Source organism: Nanorana parkeri, unplaced genomic scaffold (genome assembly GCF_000935625.1).
Source record: "Nanorana parkeri isolate BGI_ZX_2015 unplaced genomic scaffold, ASM93562v1 scaffold123, whole genome shotgun sequence".
NCBI classification, from domain to species: domain Eukaryota; kingdom Metazoa; phylum Chordata; class Amphibia; order Anura; family Dicroglossidae; genus Nanorana; species Nanorana parkeri.
This window is the reverse complement of record NW_017306391.1, coordinates 2,174,085-2,192,136: the sequence shown is the minus strand read 5'-3', so window position 1 is coordinate 2,192,136 and position 18,052 is coordinate 2,174,085. Positions and strand designations below refer to the sequence as shown.

Below are 18,052 nucleotides of genomic sequence, written 5' to 3'. Positions count from 1 at the left end.
TTGGCATTCCCATAGCACAACATTTAAAAGCCTTTTCCTGAAGAGGATGGGTCTTTTTTTGGTTGCCCCCTGTCTGGAGTGTCGGCCCTGAATCTCGTATAGCCGATATGTGCTTCCTTAAACACAGTATAGGTTGTTATGGTTGGTGCACCATAACAACCAAGCACACTGTGCGGGCTGGTCACTTGCGTCCTGTAGGCTGTTATAGCCACAAATGAGGAGGCGGTATCTAGCAAGCTCATTTAGGCATGATGGTCAGGTGTTCCATCATTGCTTGCAGATGCCTCCAATTGAGTGTGGCTGTGTCACCATGCATGTGTCTGTATTAATTGACACATAATTGAATAATGAACATTATTAACACCGCAACATATCTTCGCTCTGCTCTTCAGATCATAATTTCTTTATTTCCAGGTACCATAGCAGCAGAGTTGGTTAATAATGTAAAAAAAAAAAGGAGTTAATGCATAACTTCTTAAAAGACATCTGTAAAATATACATGGCCAGTATAGAATGAAGATGATCAATATTGACACACAGCATACAACACCCGAACTCCATCTGATTTTAACAAACTGACCTTTGCATTCACCATAGAGAGAAAAGATCTCTTTGTTGATATAGCATGTAGAAGTGCTGTGTGGATTGGATGCAATAAATGCAGCTACAGTTAGGCAGAACCAACCAAAGATTCCATAACCTGTGTGTATGGATCATAGTTCGTAATAGTTTGGTACACCATTTTGCTTTTAATAGTGTATGTTTATTTTGTTTCTCTTTATGTCCAATTTTACAGGAAAGCAGTTTTGCTTCTGGGATGGGCTATATTCATTTTTCTTGCCTACAAAGTTTCCAAAACAGATAAAGAATATCAAGAATACAACCCATATGAGGTTTTGGGTTTGGATCCAGTAAGTTACTCAATTTTGGATGAATGGTAATAAATAACCTTGAGTTTTAAGTGTGTGTGTGTGTGTGTGTGTGTGTGTGTGTGTGAAGGTGCCCATACACTGCAGATTCTCGTACGAGAATCGCGCAGTGTGAATGAAGAAGTGCGACCGTTTCTACTGTACGGTCGCACGTCTTTTGTCTAAGGAGCATGCTAGAAAACCAGCCGAAAATGTTACGCTTTTCGGCTGGTTTGAACGGTGCTCGGGAGTAGGGCTGCAACAACTAATCGACATAATCGATTATTGAAAAAGTTTTATATAATATGTCTGTCTGTTCGTGTCTTTTAATCTAATCCTGATTCTGTATTTGGAAAGCTTGTCTATTACATCACTAGGAACTCTATAATGTAAAAATTGAAGTAACTGAACATTTCTAACTTTAAGTCCATGTGTGTGTGCATACTTTTGGGTTTATTCATCTTTATTCTGTGATTTAAAAGTGTGGAGTATATGCATTTTGTTCTGTTGCGTTAAAATAGGCCATCTGCCTACTGTGAATTGTAGCAAATTATTTCCCATATGTAATAAATCTTTGTCGAGCCCTTGAAAGTTTGTGTAACATGGTTTTTGTTTGCAGGGAGCAACAGTATCTGAAATTAAGAAACAATACCGCTTACTGTCTCTGAAATTCCACCCTGATAAAGGAGGAGATGAAGTTCTGTTTATGAGGATAGCAAAGGCTTACGCAGCGTAAGTATTTCAAACCACTGCTTTCATTCACACATACCTAGAACAGTTGAAAATAAAAAGCCCATGGCCAAGGGTGGATTTATCATTAGTAGGCCTGTATAGAAGTCCTCTTTTATATAAGTTCATTTACACTCTTTATAATTATTGTGAAGCAGGTAAAGACCAGTAAAACAAGAAAATATTTTTGTGCAAATAAATCCAGCTAGAGGGGTGGTGTGTTGGGTGTCAAATATTGTGTGCTTACAGACTCCAGTGAAAGAAATCCAGTCCAATCCAGGACTAGTCACCAGCATTATCTGTGGTTTCTCATGTCAGAACCTCCAGCAAGAATAACAATGAGCCGCACAGTAATGACATCACCCAATCTCACTCCAGATTTCCGAGTAGTAGTCGGATGCAGCAGTGCCTTAATCTCACATTGCAGATATACAGGTATTAGGCTGTAGGCATGCCTAAACTCCCTCCCATACCAGGAAGTGCACTATTTTTTAAGGAGGAAAAAGGGTACATTTTCCAGGGTGCTAAACACAGCAAATCTTCTTTTTGTGTTCAGTTCTGCTATACTCTTCAGTGAGCACCCATCACTCTTTAATTTCAGTTTCAGAATCTGTCAATAGCAATGCTGATTCTCTGCAGAGTAATGTATTGAACATGTATAAATACTTTTCTCATTTCTAGTTTAACAGATGAACAGTCGAGAAAGAATTGGGAAGAATATGGAAATCCTGATGGGCCACAGGGTAAACTACTATACTTTGTTTTTGGTATCATTCTACCATCCTTTGTTATAAAACATAAATTCTGTATTCTAAAAGTAAATTATTATTGGCATTACTTTTTGTTTTTAGTAGTTTTTACACCTTTTTATAAAAAAACAAATGCTTTTGTAATTTGAAAACATGTCAATTTCTATTTATCTTACTCTTTTAAAGCTACGAATTTTGGCATTGCACTGCCTGCCTGGATTGTGGACCAAAAAAATTCTATGCTGGTAATGAGTTAAACTTACTATTGCAAAGCCAATGATAAATCAAACAATTTATCTAGTATGATAAGTGTAAACTAAAATCCAATATTAGTTTTTTTTTGTTTTTTTAATTAAGATATTACTGTTATGTATTAGATTTATGTTTGATAGTATTTTGCTTGTTCTGTATTAAATGCTATTCTCTGGATTTCCAATTGTCTTTGAAACTGTAATAGTGATTCTCCATGAGGTTGTGCAACTGATTCCATATTATTTTGTTATAGGTTTTGTTTGTATATGGCCTGGCTTTCATGGTTATCCTGCCAGTTGTTGTGGTAAGTTTACAATACACGTTTCTAGTATACTAACTTTTTTGTTTAAACAGTAATGCAGTGTTGTTTCCTTATGTGCTGCAAGGGAACACATGAACAAGAAACAGGCAGAAACGGAAGAGTCCATATATTAACTCCTCCCAGAGTGCCTCAGTTTTGTGCTGTCCTTCTCAGGACACTGTTGTTGTCTAACGTGCAGTGTCTCGCCTGCTTATCTCCTCCAGAATTGATCTATGTTGCCCCTTTTTTTTATCCTACTTGGAAGCTCCTGAAGCGGTGACTGAGGTAAGGGTATGATCCTAGGGAGAGGACTTGGGGTACAGAACATTCACTTCCAAGTCCCAGGGGCTAGTTTTTGTGATAAGTGTCATATTAGTTTTTCTCCAACAGCATATCCTAAAGGCTTGAAATAGACCTACTAGAAGGCTGGATTCTCATCCCCTAAAGTGAAGTATCAGACAAGATTAGTCGCAACTAAGAAGAACAGTAAAGTCACCCAATTTTATTCTCTGAATCCTTCTGACTCCCCAGAGATGCCCTTTCAAAGAATCAGTGGGTGAAACAAAGCCATGGTTTTTCCTTCCTAGTCATAGCGCCTTGCACACAAGAAAAGTAATTTAATAAAGTGAGGTTTTGATTACTCCAGTCCGGCCAAAACTGGTAAGGTTCTCTTTTCTAAAATGTGTGCTAGCAACAGAACCCTTGGTGCTCTCCCTTCAGCCGAAACTTTTTCAGCAAGGCCCAGTACGTCTTTCTCCGTTAGGTCTCCATTAGGTCTCCATTAGGTCTCTGTCAAACCTGAGGACTATCCAACAAAGTAATAACTACTATGCAGTCCAGCGGAATGGTGGGTACCTCCAGAAATACAATCGTAACTGGAAGACTTGTCTTGCCTTCTGCAGTCAAGTAATTTCTCCACATATTAGACCTTGCTTTGATTCTGGTCTTTTTGCAAACCAGTTTAGACAAAGGCATACAGCCCACTATGTTGAAAGTTCAAGTAGGCATTCTATGAAAGCAGACTAGCCTTGTATCCTTGGAAGGAAAGCTGTTTCCTCATTCAATGTTTGCTCTATGGAACCTTTCCTTAGTAGTAAAAACACTTATTTTTCTCAGTTTTGGGCCATTGGTTGAAATGTCTATCACATTTTTCCTCTGAAAACTTGTTTCCTCTTGTTTCTCACTACAACTAGAAGAATTGGAGAAGTTCAGGCCTCTACAATCCATAAACTCTAATTTCATCGTATTTTAATTTTCTTTTCTTTATGATTAAGCCCGGTAATAGGGTGAAACACATAAGAGCATGGACCTAGGCGGACATGTGCTTTGATCGTCTTGTGCAATAAATGGGTTTACTTTCACTGATGACTTGTGCTGTGATTATCCTTTTTCAACTATTGTTGAATAGTTGAAAGGCTGTTAGTAGGGCTGGCACCCTTGAATTTGAATTGAAAAGACCTTGGAGCAGTGTTTCATCTTTTGCACCATATTTAAAGACAAGATTGTGGTGCTAGATCCTACTTTTATTCCCAAGGTTGATTCTTTATTTCACAGGGATCAAGAAATGATTCTATCTAAGCTAATCCAGTGCAAACAAGGACATCACCTTCTGGATATTGGAATACATCCTGGTGTACAGATAAAATTTTACTAGTACATTTCCAAGGCACAAACAAGGGCAGAAATGCCTCAAAGACTACAGTAGCAAGGTGGACAAAAGCAACAAACTCCATGGCCTGTGTTGCTCTTAAAAAAGAAAAAAAAAAGCCACCAACTGGTTTCCGAGTACATTCCACCAGGGTGATGGCAGAGGCTGCAGCAATGCCACTAGATTAATTCTGTCAATCCATGTGGTTAAGCTTTTTACACTTTTTGTTAGACATTGCAGCTTGGATTTGACTACCGAAGCAGGCCCTAGGTTTGGATATGGCATTTTGTCTTTGACTGCCCTCCCATATGTAATATATATTGCATATCTTTGCTTGCTTACTGTGCTGTCATGGAACATAGGGGAAAACCGAAATTAAGCATGGTGGTAACTAGGGATGTACCGATACCGTTTTTTCGGTATAGAGTACGAGTAACGATAATTTTTCTTCTTTCCGGTACTCGTCGATAACGAATACCGATCCCAGAAGTCCCATTAAGGAAGCCAGGCGGCGTGGTAATGACTCCCTTCCTAGCTTCCTGATTGGCCAGGAAGCCGTCTCCTTGCTTCTCATCACTAGGAGAAAGCATGGAGCCGGCTTACTGGCTGATCAGGAAGCCGGGCGCAGCGTCATTAAACGGTGCCCGGCTTCCTGATTAGCTAGTAAGCCGGCTGATTGGCCAGGAAACCGGCTCTATGTTCTTTCGTGACCAGGGAGCATGAAGCCGGCTTCCTGGCCATTAAGAAAGCCGGGAGCGGCGTCATTACATGGCGCCCAGCTTCCTGATTGGGCAGCTTCCCAACCAACCAGGAAGCCGGCTCGATACTCATGGAGCCAGCCGATCGGGAAGCCGGACAGTGTGTAATGACTCGCTGGCCTGCTTCTGGATACTGGTAGCTCAAGTATCGGAACATTTGGGCGAGAGCGAGTACTCCCCAAATACTCGGCACCGATACTAGTATCGTTATCGGTGCATCCCTACTGGTAACAGTTAGTTTGTGTCAGCATGTGCTAGTTTCCCCCTCCTTTGTGTCTCCTGTGTGTTTACCGGTCTTGAAATGTTGTATTCATTGAGGCACTCAAGGACTGTAGTACTAGGGGATGTTTTAACTCAAGAATTTGAGTTAAAACCTTACCTAGCACTAGAAGGAGGAATTACGGGTTTTGTTCCCCCGTTCCTCTCTTGTTAAGGTGGGTGATTCCCTTCGGTCATTCTTGTGCTGTAATGGAGATGCTGAAACCTGTAATTGTGATTATGAGCGACAGATATGGTGATACCCATAGAATGAATAAATATTGCACATTGTAGCTGAATGGAGTGATTCTCAATCTTGGCAAGGCATTTCATTCCTTTTTTTTATACTTTTGAAGAATTTGTTTTCTAGCTAAAAACAGTAGGAATTGTTAGTGCCTTTAATGAACCGGAACAGATGGCAGACATTTGCACAGGCAGTTCCATCTGCATGATTAACTTTTGCTTTTTAACACTGAGGCACATTAATGTCATTTTAGGCCTCTAAAGCAGGGCCTTTTTTTTTTTTTTTACTCTTAACATAAAAGTACATTTGGAAATTATAATGTACATGTATCAGAGATCGTTTTAGTTTCATTGAAATTTTGGTTAATTATTAGATGTATTCAATTAAAAAAAATGGGAAAGATTCGTTTTATGGCATGAAGGAGAGAGAATGAAAATGTCTGTCTTTTCCATCACAACCAATGAAATGTTGCTTTCCTAGTGCAGCTTGGAAAACTGGAGGAGGCATCTGCATATTGTGAGCAACAAGATTATATTTTGTTTTACTGTTTTTATATGCAAACTAGCATGTAGATATGATTTATTCTTCTGCTCCTTTTTTCAGATTTATGTAATTTTTGTTTTCTTTTCAAATCTGTGTGATTGTTTTACTGCATTCACATCTTGGGCCCTAGCAATATGGATTTTTTTGTTTTGTTTTTTTGTTACTGGTTGACTATTATAAGGAAGAAGAGTTCCTGGAATTGGCAGGCAACATAATTGATGTATTAGGTTACGAGAAATGGACACTATAAGTGTTTCTTCCAGTAGTAAACATTTAATGCAGCGTTTCTCAACCTTTTTTTTAGTCACGGCACCCATTAATAAAAGTATGCAAATTCCCAAGGCACCCCAGTCTAAAATGTCAGATTTTAAGGGGGACCCCATGCAAGAACACACAAAATAATGGGTTTCTCTTCACATTGAAGTGCCCCCTTCAAATCAAAATGTCCCCCCCTTCACATCAGTCACCCTTTGCATCAGTAGCCCCTCTTTCATATTAGAAGTCCCCCCCCCTCGGGTTCCCCCTTTACATCAGGAGCCCCCTTCACCTCCAGTCTTCATTCCTCCATTCACATCACAGTCCCACTACCACAACATTTGGAGACAGGGAAACACCCCTGAGGAAGTCAGAAGGCATACTACACCCTGGTTGGGAAAGGCTGCTTTAGTCAATTTTGAATATGACTAAGACCACCCTGTTTAAATGTAGAAGTAACGTTGCTAGGAGGTCAGGTGAGATGAGGCAGATGAGAGAATATGATATTTAATCATGGACATTTCATTTAAAGTATGTAATCCCTGACAAACTTTGCATTTTGTTGTGTTTTTGGTTGGTTAAATAAACCACTGAAAATGTTTGTTATATCTATTAAATAAGTGCAAACATACTATTGCAAGTGATTCTTATGGCTCTACAGCTTAACTCTTAGTGATAGCTTTTGTTCTTCAGTTCTGCCGATTTTAGGGATTTTATAGTATTTTATATTTATAAAAAAATTACAAGGACTACTAGAAGATATACGATGCAGTTGAAAAGTATATGCATGGTGGTAAATATCTTTCTAAAGCATGTCATATACTTTATTAATTGCAAAAAATTGCTTTTTCAGGGTTCATGGTGGTATAAGTCAATTCGTTATAGTGGTGATCAGATCCTCATCCGTACCACTCAGATCTACACTTATTTTGTGTATAAGACAAGGAACATGGATATGAAACGTGAGTGAATTTGCTACTGCAAAGGAGTGAGCCTGCTACATGATAATGTTTTTTTTTTTGTTTTTTTTTTAAGCCTTTTACTTTACTGTTCTGTGAATGCAGGATATTTAACCATTTAAGAGCCACAATTCTAGTTTTATTAGCTTTTGGTTTTTCATTTTAACTGTTATGACAGCTTTCATATATTTATTGTTGTTGCAAGATAACTGTTGGCGCTATATAAATCCTGTATAATAATAATTCCATTAAGTACATTGGAGGGTTGTGGTATATTTTCATTGAGCAGACAATTGAAAGTTTGTCATTGTCATGTTTACTTTTATTTTGCATTGCTTGCTACATGCTTGTTGTACAATTTTTTTGCCATTGTGTTTTGTGTGCGCTCTTGTAGGGGTATTTTATCAAAACTGGAGCAGTTGCCCATAGTAACCAATCGGCTTCTCTCTTCAGTTGAGCATTGAAAGTGGAAGATAGAAGCTGATAGGTGCATTTGCCCATGTCCCCCCGTGTGTGTGTGTGTGTGTATAGATAGAACACAACAAACAACCCACACACCGTGCCAAAGTTTTAGGCAGGTGTGAAAAAACGCTGTAAGAAGGCTTTCAGCAATAAAAGTGTTAGTAGTTCATTTACTTTTTACTTTCCATTTTTTGTTAATTGATCAAAATAAACAGAGAAATACAAATCAATATTCGGTGTGACATCCTTTGCCTTCAAAACTGCATCAATTCTTCTAGGTACACTTCCACACAGTTTTTGAAGGAACTTGGAAGGTAGGTTCCTTCAATCTTCTGTGGATGTAGGCTGCCTCAAATCCTTCTGTCTCCTCCATGTGATCCCAGAAAGACTCGATGTTGAGATCAGGGCTTTGTGGGGGCAAAACGATCACTCCCAGGACTCCCTGTTCTTCTTTATGCTGAAGATCGTTCTTAATGACATTGGATTAATGTTTGGGGTCGTTGTCCTGCTGCAGAATACATTTTCTGGCCAATCACACACCTCCCTGATGGTATGGCATGATGGATAAGTATCTGGCTTGCAAGGAACCACCATCATGCTTTGCTGTTGCCTGCAGACACTCATTGTACCGCTCTCCAGCCCTTCGGCGAACCCAACTACTTCCTGCTACAGCTAACTATTTCAAATTTTGACTCATCAGTCCAGAGCACCTTCTGCCATTTTTCTGCGGCCTTGCCTCTGGCGTGGAAACAAGGCTAAGCGACTCAACTATGCAAGAAAACTTAGAAACTGGGATGCAGAAAATGGCAGCAGGTGCTCTGGACTGATGAGTCAAAATGTGAAATATTTGGCTGCAGCTGGATTCAGTTTGTTAGCCGAAGGGCTGGAGAGCAGTACAATGAGTGTCTGCAGCAACAGTAAAGCATGGTGGAGGCTCCTTGCAAGTCTGGGGCTTCATTTCTACCAATGGAGTTGGACCTTTGGTTTAGCCCTCAGAGAGCCCTGATCTCAACATCATGGAGTCTGTCTGGGATTACATGAACAGACAAAGATTTGAGGCAGCCCACATCCGCAGAAGATCTGTAGTAAGTTATCCAAGATGTTTGGAACAACCTACATGCCAAGTTCCTTTAAAAACTGTATGCAAGTGTACCTAGAAGAATTGATGCTGTTTTGAAGGCAAAGGATTGTCACCCCAAATTTCGATTGGATTTCTCTTCTGTTCATTTACTTTCCATTTTGTTCATTGATAAAAATAAACTAATACTTTTATTTCTGAATGCATTTTTACTTTACACAATTTTTTCACACCTGCCTGATACTTTTGCACAGTACTGTATATACGTGTGCTTGCATACACACTGTATATGCTCTAGTTGTATTTCTCTGCTGCAGACACTTAAGGTGCCTATACACCTTACGACCATCGCAAGACTTTGTCTTGCGATGGTCGTATGCTTATTGAAAGCTTGTACGATCTGCCCACCTTGGACGGGCAGATCGTACTTGCGATCATCGAAAGTCTGCCCCGCTGAGGGGGCGGGCTTCCGATGACCGCAATGCAGAACGGGCAGTGTGCGCGTGTGCACATCGGCCCGTTCCGCAGCTATCGGACGAGCAGGCTAGAAACCCGCCGACAATCGTAAGATTCTCGGCGGGTTTTCGAGCATGTTGGTTCGACAAAAGACGTGCGGCCGCACAGTAGAAACGGTCGCACGCCTTCCATACACTGTACGATTCTCGTACCATCGCGGGATTTCCCGCGATTCTCGTACGAGAATCGTACAGTGTATGGGCACCTTTAGGCTCCCTGACTACTGACCGGAAATTCTAGCCTATTAAAGACTCTTGTTACTTTCTCTTCAGACCTGACTGATAGAGTTGCAATAACATAAAAAAGAAAGGCTGGTGAATATAAAGAGGGAGTTTTTAAAAAATAATCGCCTATTGATAGAAATAGTATAAGATTACTTTTACCATAGATTGGTTATAGAAATATCTATATCACTTTCCTTATAAACATGTAGCACAGTGAATATTTCTGAGGAACGTTGGTTATGTCCTTATTCATAAAAAGCTGTTGTGTTCTTTTCTTGGGCAATATTTAATAGAATTAAAAAGAAAGGGGAAATCTGTGACCAAGTGCTGTTATGCATACTGTTTGCATTTCCTTACATTGATTAGAGCTCAAATCAGTTACTGAAATGGATCCACTAAGCCATCCATTGGGGCAATAGAATACTATTTTTACTGGCTAATAGTTATTATAAATGTAATAATATTTGCTTCACTCAGTCTCAAGCAGTAGCTAACACAATTACAGACATTATATAGTGAATAAATAAGAAAGGATGTTAAAATTGGGCTTGGGGAACCTACAGTATTTATGGACATTTACTGTAAGTATATTTGAGAGGACAGCATTACATTGCAGTGTGTATTTAGAGTTTTTGTTAACGGCCACGGTATGTCTTTCAATCCTTCTTGTTTTTTTCTCTTCCTCTCTTAGGCCTAATCATGGTGTTAGCAGGGGCATCGGAGTTTGATCCCCAGTATAATAAGGATGCCACAAGTAGACCTGCAGATAATGTGCTGATACCTCAGGTAATAATAGCCATTTGAATATATGTTGCCTTTTTAAAATCCTGCATTTTGGTTTTGCTGACAGTGTGTATGTTTTCTTTAGCTAATAAGAGAGCTTGGTGGCATCAATCTAAAGAAAAATGAACCTCCACTAACCTGCCCCTACAGTCTTAAGGCAAGGGTGCTTTTACTGGCTCATTTGTCACGGATGCAAATACCTGAGACGCTAAAAGAAGGTATTCCAATATTTTTTTATTTATTTTTGTGCAGAATTAGCTAACCTTAGGTTTGGAGTGTGTATGCTAATCTTTCTTAGTTTTTGGTCTTGCAGATCAGCAGTTTATCTTGAAGAAATGTCCTGCTCTGCTCCAGGAAATGGTTAATGTTATATGCCAGCTAATAATAATGGCTCGTAGTAGAGAGGGTAAGTTTAGTTATGTCAGTTAAATATTTCCCACTTAATCAGCACAGCTGCTATATATGGACGGGGAAGGTATTGATATCTATTGCCTCCTTTTACCTTTTTTCATCCTTATCCTGATATTTCTATAACCAAGAGACTGTTTGTTTGTTGTTGTCCATGGCAAATAATCAGCTTCTTTGATTTATTTACAAACCAGGACTGTTAAATATAGATCACAGCAGAAAATGTTAGACGCTTTGACTTTTTTCCTCTTGGCTTACATTATTTAGTAAATATTTTATTATTGTGGTAAGCCATTGCTAAGCTTTCATTCTGAAAATGTGTTTTTACCTTTTTTTTTTTTTTTTTTTTTTTTTTTTTTTTTTCTTTTTTTTTTTTTTTTTTTTCTTTTTTTTTTTTTCTGTTGTGCATCTATAAAAAAACCAAACCAGAATCTGAAAAAATTAAACCCCTTTCTATGAAAAAAAATTCCTACTTTTTATAGGATACTAGTGTGCATTGCTTGCCCTGTCTTTAAAGACTTACTTTGTGAGTAGGCCTATCTGATAGCCACGGGAACTACCTTATTAATTGGATTGCTGGGTGCCCTTTAAAATTCATGATTTCTCCAATCATCTTCCAGGCCAGCAACCTGAAAAATGATTGGCTGCTCCTACTACAGGAAACACAAATCAAAAAGAGGTTAAATACCCTCCCACCCACTCGTTTTTTGTGTGTTTCCTACCTCCAGGAGTACAGCGTTTCTTTCTTGGTCCGTTCGGTCTTGTGATCGCTGGTCCCCCCTCTGCGCAGCTCTACTGCTAGTCTTCAGACATTCGGCAGCCTTGCTGCGGTTCGGAGGGGTCTCCTCTTCGTCAAACAGGCGGTCCTTCTTCCTCTTGGCATGGTAGAAGGGGCCTGAAGTCCCAGGCGCTAGCCCCATCTGTGAGGTTGCACTGATGGAAGAGTAGAGCAAGCCGGCGACCACTGCGCCCAGATCCTTGGGGTGTGCTTACTAATCCTCTCAGTTTGCTGGCCTGGAAGATGGTTGGAGAAACGTTCTGTTATATACTTAACGATAACGGGATTTCTAGGAATCTTCCAGGACAGCAAGCCTACTTCCCTCCCTGAGTTTGGTTTGTGCATCTATATATTCGGTGGATGTATGATTATTTTCCCTCGTGCACTGGTGGAGGTAGTTTACTTTATCTCAACTCACAGCTGGTGGTATTCTCTGTGCAATCATTATAGAGCAATGCAGAATAGCACCAACTATGTAGGACTACAAGTCCCAGCAATGCATTATATTTTTAAGTAGGGATGCACCACTGCCAATACTGGCCATTTTCACAAGTACTCATACTCGTGAAAATGCCCCGATACTAAATGCGATACCGGTGTTCTGTCGAACGCCGACGTAGTCGAATTTGCCGACCTCAACATCTGCGCTTGCGCACAGACCAGTATTATCGAGGAAACGGGGATTTGTTCACAGAGTATTTTGTTTAAATTGTTAATTGTGACTGTTAATATTCCATCCTTCATTCACTGCCATCCATCATTTACTGCCATGGACGGCATTTTATTAACTGTCCCAATTAACCATTACAAACTAATACTTTGTAAATAAATGCCGGTTTCCTCATTAATCCAATCTGTACGTAAGCACAGATACTGGGTCAGCGTTCTCGACAGAACACAGGCACTAAAATTTTAAACAAGCAGCTGCCTGCCTGGGCGCTTGCTGGGGACCTCGGCAGCCTGCCTGTTAACCATGCGGTGCCATGGCGGTGGAGGGTTGGGGGGGCCTTCATGGTCTCTTGCACCGGGGCCCTGAAGGTTCTGGTTACGCCTCTGCTACCAGGTGACTGGTCGGGGTTCTTCTGATTTCCACTTCAGGGAGCTCTTAAGCTGCAGACAGTCCCCAGTCCTGTTCTTTCTTGGGCGTGTTAGGATTTGCTGTGTTGCCCACCCCTCAGCTGGACTGATTTTGAACGTCCTAAAAGTGAATGACTTCCTGTGTCCCTCAAAGGACTAAAAAGACAGTATTTTTTTTTTTTACTTGCTATAAAAGTCTTTTCAAACCCCCTCTGTGTTTATGATCATGCTTTCCATAGTGCTTGGTATAAAATTGAGGCATGCCTGCAGTAGACAGGATTATTCTGGGCTGGCCTTCAGTTTGTTTTTGCTGGTGTCCAGTCCTCCTGCAGCAATAAAGCCCCAAACTAAATGACTTCTCATGTCCTCATTGAACTAAAAAAAAAAAAGATTTTCCAGGGAGTACAAAAATCCTCTTCTTTTGCTCTATGAATCACATGTAGAACTGCTGCTATGTTAAGAAAGGTTCCTTTATCCCTGTGATGGTTGACATTCATTTATAAACTGAAATGGAGAGGCGCAGCATAATGTCATCGCTTAAATCTGAACTCCCAGCCTTTTAGTCTTGCTCAGTTGTACAGACTCCTGTACGGAGACTGCTTACTCAGATGTCATTGCACACTGTAAGTTCTTTCAGCATTATCTGGGGCATTACCTAGTATAGTCTGCATGCAATTGCAGCCTGCTAGGGACACCCACTTCTCCAGACTGACACCCACGAAGGCGTTTTAGTTTTTGTGTAACTCCTCTCAAGAACTGTCCTGAAGTTGCATCAGGATGAAAGGCTTTAGAGAGCAGTATTGAGGCAGGATGCTATGATATTTTCAAGGAGCTATGTCCAGCACCCTGTCAGCCGCTCACACCAGTCATAATCTACCTACATTGCATAGAGAAGCACAACAACCCATGTCATCACTGAGTCTAAAATAAGGTGTGTAATGAAAACGGGAAGGTTTTATTAAAATGTTTGATAATGTGTTGAGGGATCAAAGGAGGAACCAGGGAAGGATAAATATAAGCAGAGTGAACTTCAGCTTTAGGTTTTGGTGGCCATCAGAAGCTAAAATACATTTTAAAGTGAACTTTTGCCTTGGTGGGCATTTGGAACTCTGGAATAAGTAAATTTTATCTAAATACAAGAGAAATGCTTTTTTTAACTTAAAACTTGGTGTGGTTTATGTAGATCTGTGCAGTAATTCAGCTTAAAACTTTGCCCCTGTGCAGGGGCTTCTTGTAATAAAGACCCGTCACTCCTGCTTTCCTTCTTTGTGCAGGGTAACTGATCTTGTATCTACCCCCTCCTGTAGTTTTGTGCAGGCAACCTGTAGTTGGTGTGTCAGCTGGGTCTCTCCCACAGTTCTTTTTTCTGCACAGACTATGCGAAGCACTGTGATGTCACTTCTAATTTTACAAGGTTACAACTGGGTTTGCAAAGCCATTTTGTGCACGCAAAGTGGATTTATATTCTTTGGATTTTTTAAGTAGCATATTTAAATGAGTTTTTGTGCCCCAAGTTTAGTATTTGCATACTTGAATACAATGGCAAAATGAATCACTTCTTTATCACTATGTATTCTATCTGACCCTAACCTGTCTGTCCCCATCTTTAAACGTGTGAAAATATAACAACAAATTGCTTTTTCTTTAGAGCGGGAGCTCAGACCACCTTCACTGGCCTCTCTGGAGAACTGTATGAAGCTCTGCCAGATGACTGTTCAAGGCCTCCAACAATTTAAATCTCCATTCTTACAGTTACCATTTATAGAAGAGGATCATCTGAGACGAGTGTTTAACCACAAAAAGGTCCGTGGTCAAAGTTGGTTACTGTATTTTATTTTCCTGAGTCATGACTTATGTTGCATTATAGCCAAGCAAGAAGCATGCAGGTATTTAATAACTATGACAACATTTTTATATGATGTGTTTTGGTGTTTTTTGTTTTTTGTTTTTTTTAAAGCAACTGTTACCTGTGTTGTCAATTACAAAAACATAACCTAAAAAACAGCATAGAAACACTTCGCTTTTCAGATATTTTACAAACTATACAAACGCACCCTCTGCATATATAATACATAAGGGCTAATTACGTGAACAAATGAAAAATGCAAATTGAATTCAGTGTCGTTTTCTTACCAATCGTTTTCTCTGATTTTATTATTCCTTGCTAATAGTTCAAAATCAAAACAATTCGGGACCTGGTTAGCATGAAGGAGTCGGATCGTCGCCTGCTGTTTAGCTTTCTGGAGGACAGCAATTATGAGGAGCTAGTAGCAGTTCTTGGCAGCTTTCCTCACATCACAATGGAGATAAAGCCTCATGGTATGTGGAAACTCCATTATATTGGTTCCTTGGTTTCCCCCCTTCATGACTTGTCAGCCATTGTGTATCAATTTCTGTCTTCTCAACAGAATGGGGCAGATCATGTGACAGAGCCAGTGTATAAAGGCCTGTGTAAAGCAATATTAACAGTAATGGAGAACAGTTATGGGCTTATTTACGTGCATATGGAAAGGATGCACAGGCACTAGAGCATTCATACCATAAATCTATACTGTAATGCAATATAGCCTTACTGTGTAGAACAGATGAAGGCAGGCAGTAGGTTACTCTTCATTGGCCTAAAGTGATTACAGTTGGTCATTTTGTACCCACTGCTCTTAAATAAATTATGTCCATCTCTGTAGCCAGTAAGGGAACTCTTACAGCACAAGGCTGTAGCAGCTCGTGTAGTATAGCCATAAAGTGCAGTAAAGTTGGGGCTCAGTAACAGAGTGAAAGTAAATTAGAGAGGGATTCAGAAGAAGCTTTTGTGATTGAGAAAATTGCAGACAACGTATGGTCTGCTGTTAGGCAGGACTTTTACTTTTGCATTAAAAAAAAAGATACAGTTTCCCTTTAAATCTTAAAGCCAAACTTGTGCTAGAATGTTTGGGTAAGAATGTCTGCTCATTATCTCCTGTTGGTGTGCCTTCATTCCCGTGTATTAAGATATCATTGGCCTCTTTGATATGGGTACCGCAGAATAAAGTTGAGTAATGTGAAAGGCTGAGCTACATGTAAAGTTATTGTTTATTTCACAGTGCTAGATGATGAAGACAGTAACAACATTACAGTGGGTTCACTTGTTACTGTCCTTGTAACACTTAGAAGACAAACAATGGCGGTAAGTAAACCAGTGCTTTAAGTTTCTGTGTATTAAAATGTTGGCATTGGATAAAATAAATTCTGTGTATTAAAACGTTAGTGTTAGAATGATTAATTTAGTCATTGAATGCCTTTGCAGCTTTTAATGTACAAGTAGTATTTTAACATTGAGTTTTCCATTGTGTCGTTTTCCACAGTTTGTGTGCTGCTATGGCATTCTCTTTACAATGTGCCATATACTAGATAAAACCTTAACTATAACTTGACTGTTTAGATACTGGAAGCTCTGCTCTGTGAGGTAATGAATGTATGTCTCTTCATATAAACTAGGAGGTGTTTGAGAAGGAACAGTCCACTTGCTCTGCAGAAGACCAGCCAGTGGAAGAAGGAGTACGTGAGGATTAATTTTCTGTATTTTATTCATTCTGCTTGTATTAAGCTCAAATATTATGAAGTTGTAGAATGGGGGAGAGCATGTAAACTGAAGACTATTGAGGCTTTTTCAAGCCACGAAGCAAAGAGCACTGTGCAAAGTGCAAGTTAGAAATCCTTCTTATTCTTCTCACTATGTTATTGCCCTTGCACTCTGTCATTGTTACCTTCTTTTTTTTTAATGTAGGAACAAAATGTGCACATGGTGAAAATCGTCCATTTTTTTTCCAAAAATGTTTTTTATTAAATTTTCAGCAATTTTTACATTTGTAAAACAAAGCTCATCACTTCAAAGTAATAAACATACCATGCAGTGGTTGATCACAGCCATAACAATCCATCCATTAACATATACATGGTGGATGGAGCACTCGGAACACTGCTCCCTCTATAAACAAGTATTCATACAGTGTCATCAAGCATTACCCCGTTACTCTAAGGAATGCCTCCGAGGGAGGTTGTCAATCCTGGCCTATCTGCAGGACCCCCAAGGCATTGGTCAGGTACCATTTAGTGTAGCGGAAGGGCTTGACAACTTGATCAATTTCCTCCATAGAGTAAGCGCTACTAATAAAATATCTCCATCGTGACAGTTTGTCCTTATCAGCAGTTTAAGATCCTTCGTAATCTGTTATCTTCGGGGCCATTGGAGAGTTCCAGTGCCTCATTATACACCGTCTCGCCGTCAGAAGGCATAGGTGGGCCCTGTCCAACTCTGAGTGCTGCTGCAGTGATGATTACACAAGGGTGATGTAAAGACAGTTTGAAGTTCTATACAAATGTATAATGTTTTTAACTATTTATAAAAGTAATTTACAGAATCTGGAGCAGTGTTGCATAGTAACCAACCGGGTTCTATCTTCAGTTTGTTCAGTTAAGGTTTGAAAATAGAAGCTGGTTGGCATGCACAGCTGCTCCATAGTTTGTCTGCTCCAGTCTTGGTATACTCCCCTCACACTGTCTATGAAAAGGCCTGAAGAATAAATTGTCTTATGAAAACGCCGTAATGGACACTCCGATGGCCCATTAGAAAATTCTCCTTATGTTAAAGGAGAACTATAAGGTGAGTGATTTTCACTCATCCTCATAGTTCTACCCGACCTGTGACAATGAAACTGTCACAGGTCGGCTCAGTAGATCAGGAAGTGAGCGAACACATGCCGGCGCTCGCTCACTTGCAGATCCTGTCACTGCAGAGAGCCGTGGCAGGGGAGAGACTGGATTCCCCTGTCCGATCCTCCAGCGCTGACTGGCGGAACGGGAGGGGGCGGGCACAGCTGGCTCTGCCTCTAGATAGGCAGAGCCAGCTGTCACTCATGCAGCTGGGTGGATCCAGACATAATTGTCGGGATGCGTTTCAGCTGCGGCGTCTCAGTATATCGCAAGCTGTAGCTCGCGGTATACTGAGCTTTGGGTGATGGGAGGACGCTAGTTACCCTTAGGAGAACTATGGGGGAAAGCCCTAACCCCATAGTTCTCCTTTAAAGTACCTGCTGCTGCATTTCATGCATAGGGAAGGTAGTAGGATAATGTAAAGTTGGCCTTC

The 18,052-nt window shown here is 40.1% G+C and overlaps 1 protein-coding gene across 1 annotated transcript in view; it reads left to right on the top strand.

Annotated features, from left to right (window-relative positions):
• Nucleotides 1–18,052, top strand: part of SEC63 (SEC63 homolog, protein translocation regulator) — a 58,852-nt gene that overhangs the window by 20,567 nt on the left and 20,233 nt on the right. The window contains exons 3-15 of the mRNA XM_018553536.1: nucleotides 797–911; nucleotides 1,528–1,640; nucleotides 2,319–2,380; nucleotides 2,573–2,631; nucleotides 2,892–2,942; nucleotides 7,499–7,607; nucleotides 10,576–10,670; nucleotides 10,753–10,885; nucleotides 10,981–11,073; nucleotides 14,579–14,733; nucleotides 15,102–15,249; nucleotides 16,011–16,093; nucleotides 16,405–16,464. Coding sequence (XP_018409038.1) covers nucleotides 797–911; nucleotides 1,528–1,640; nucleotides 2,319–2,380; nucleotides 2,573–2,631; nucleotides 2,892–2,942; nucleotides 7,499–7,607; nucleotides 10,576–10,670; nucleotides 10,753–10,885; nucleotides 10,981–11,073; nucleotides 14,579–14,733; nucleotides 15,102–15,249; nucleotides 16,011–16,093; nucleotides 16,405–16,464 — 1,276 coding nt within the window. The remainder of the gene's footprint in view (nucleotides 1–796; nucleotides 912–1,527; nucleotides 1,641–2,318; nucleotides 2,381–2,572; nucleotides 2,632–2,891; nucleotides 2,943–7,498; nucleotides 7,608–10,575; nucleotides 10,671–10,752; nucleotides 10,886–10,980; nucleotides 11,074–14,578; nucleotides 14,734–15,101; nucleotides 15,250–16,010; nucleotides 16,094–16,404; nucleotides 16,465–18,052) is intronic.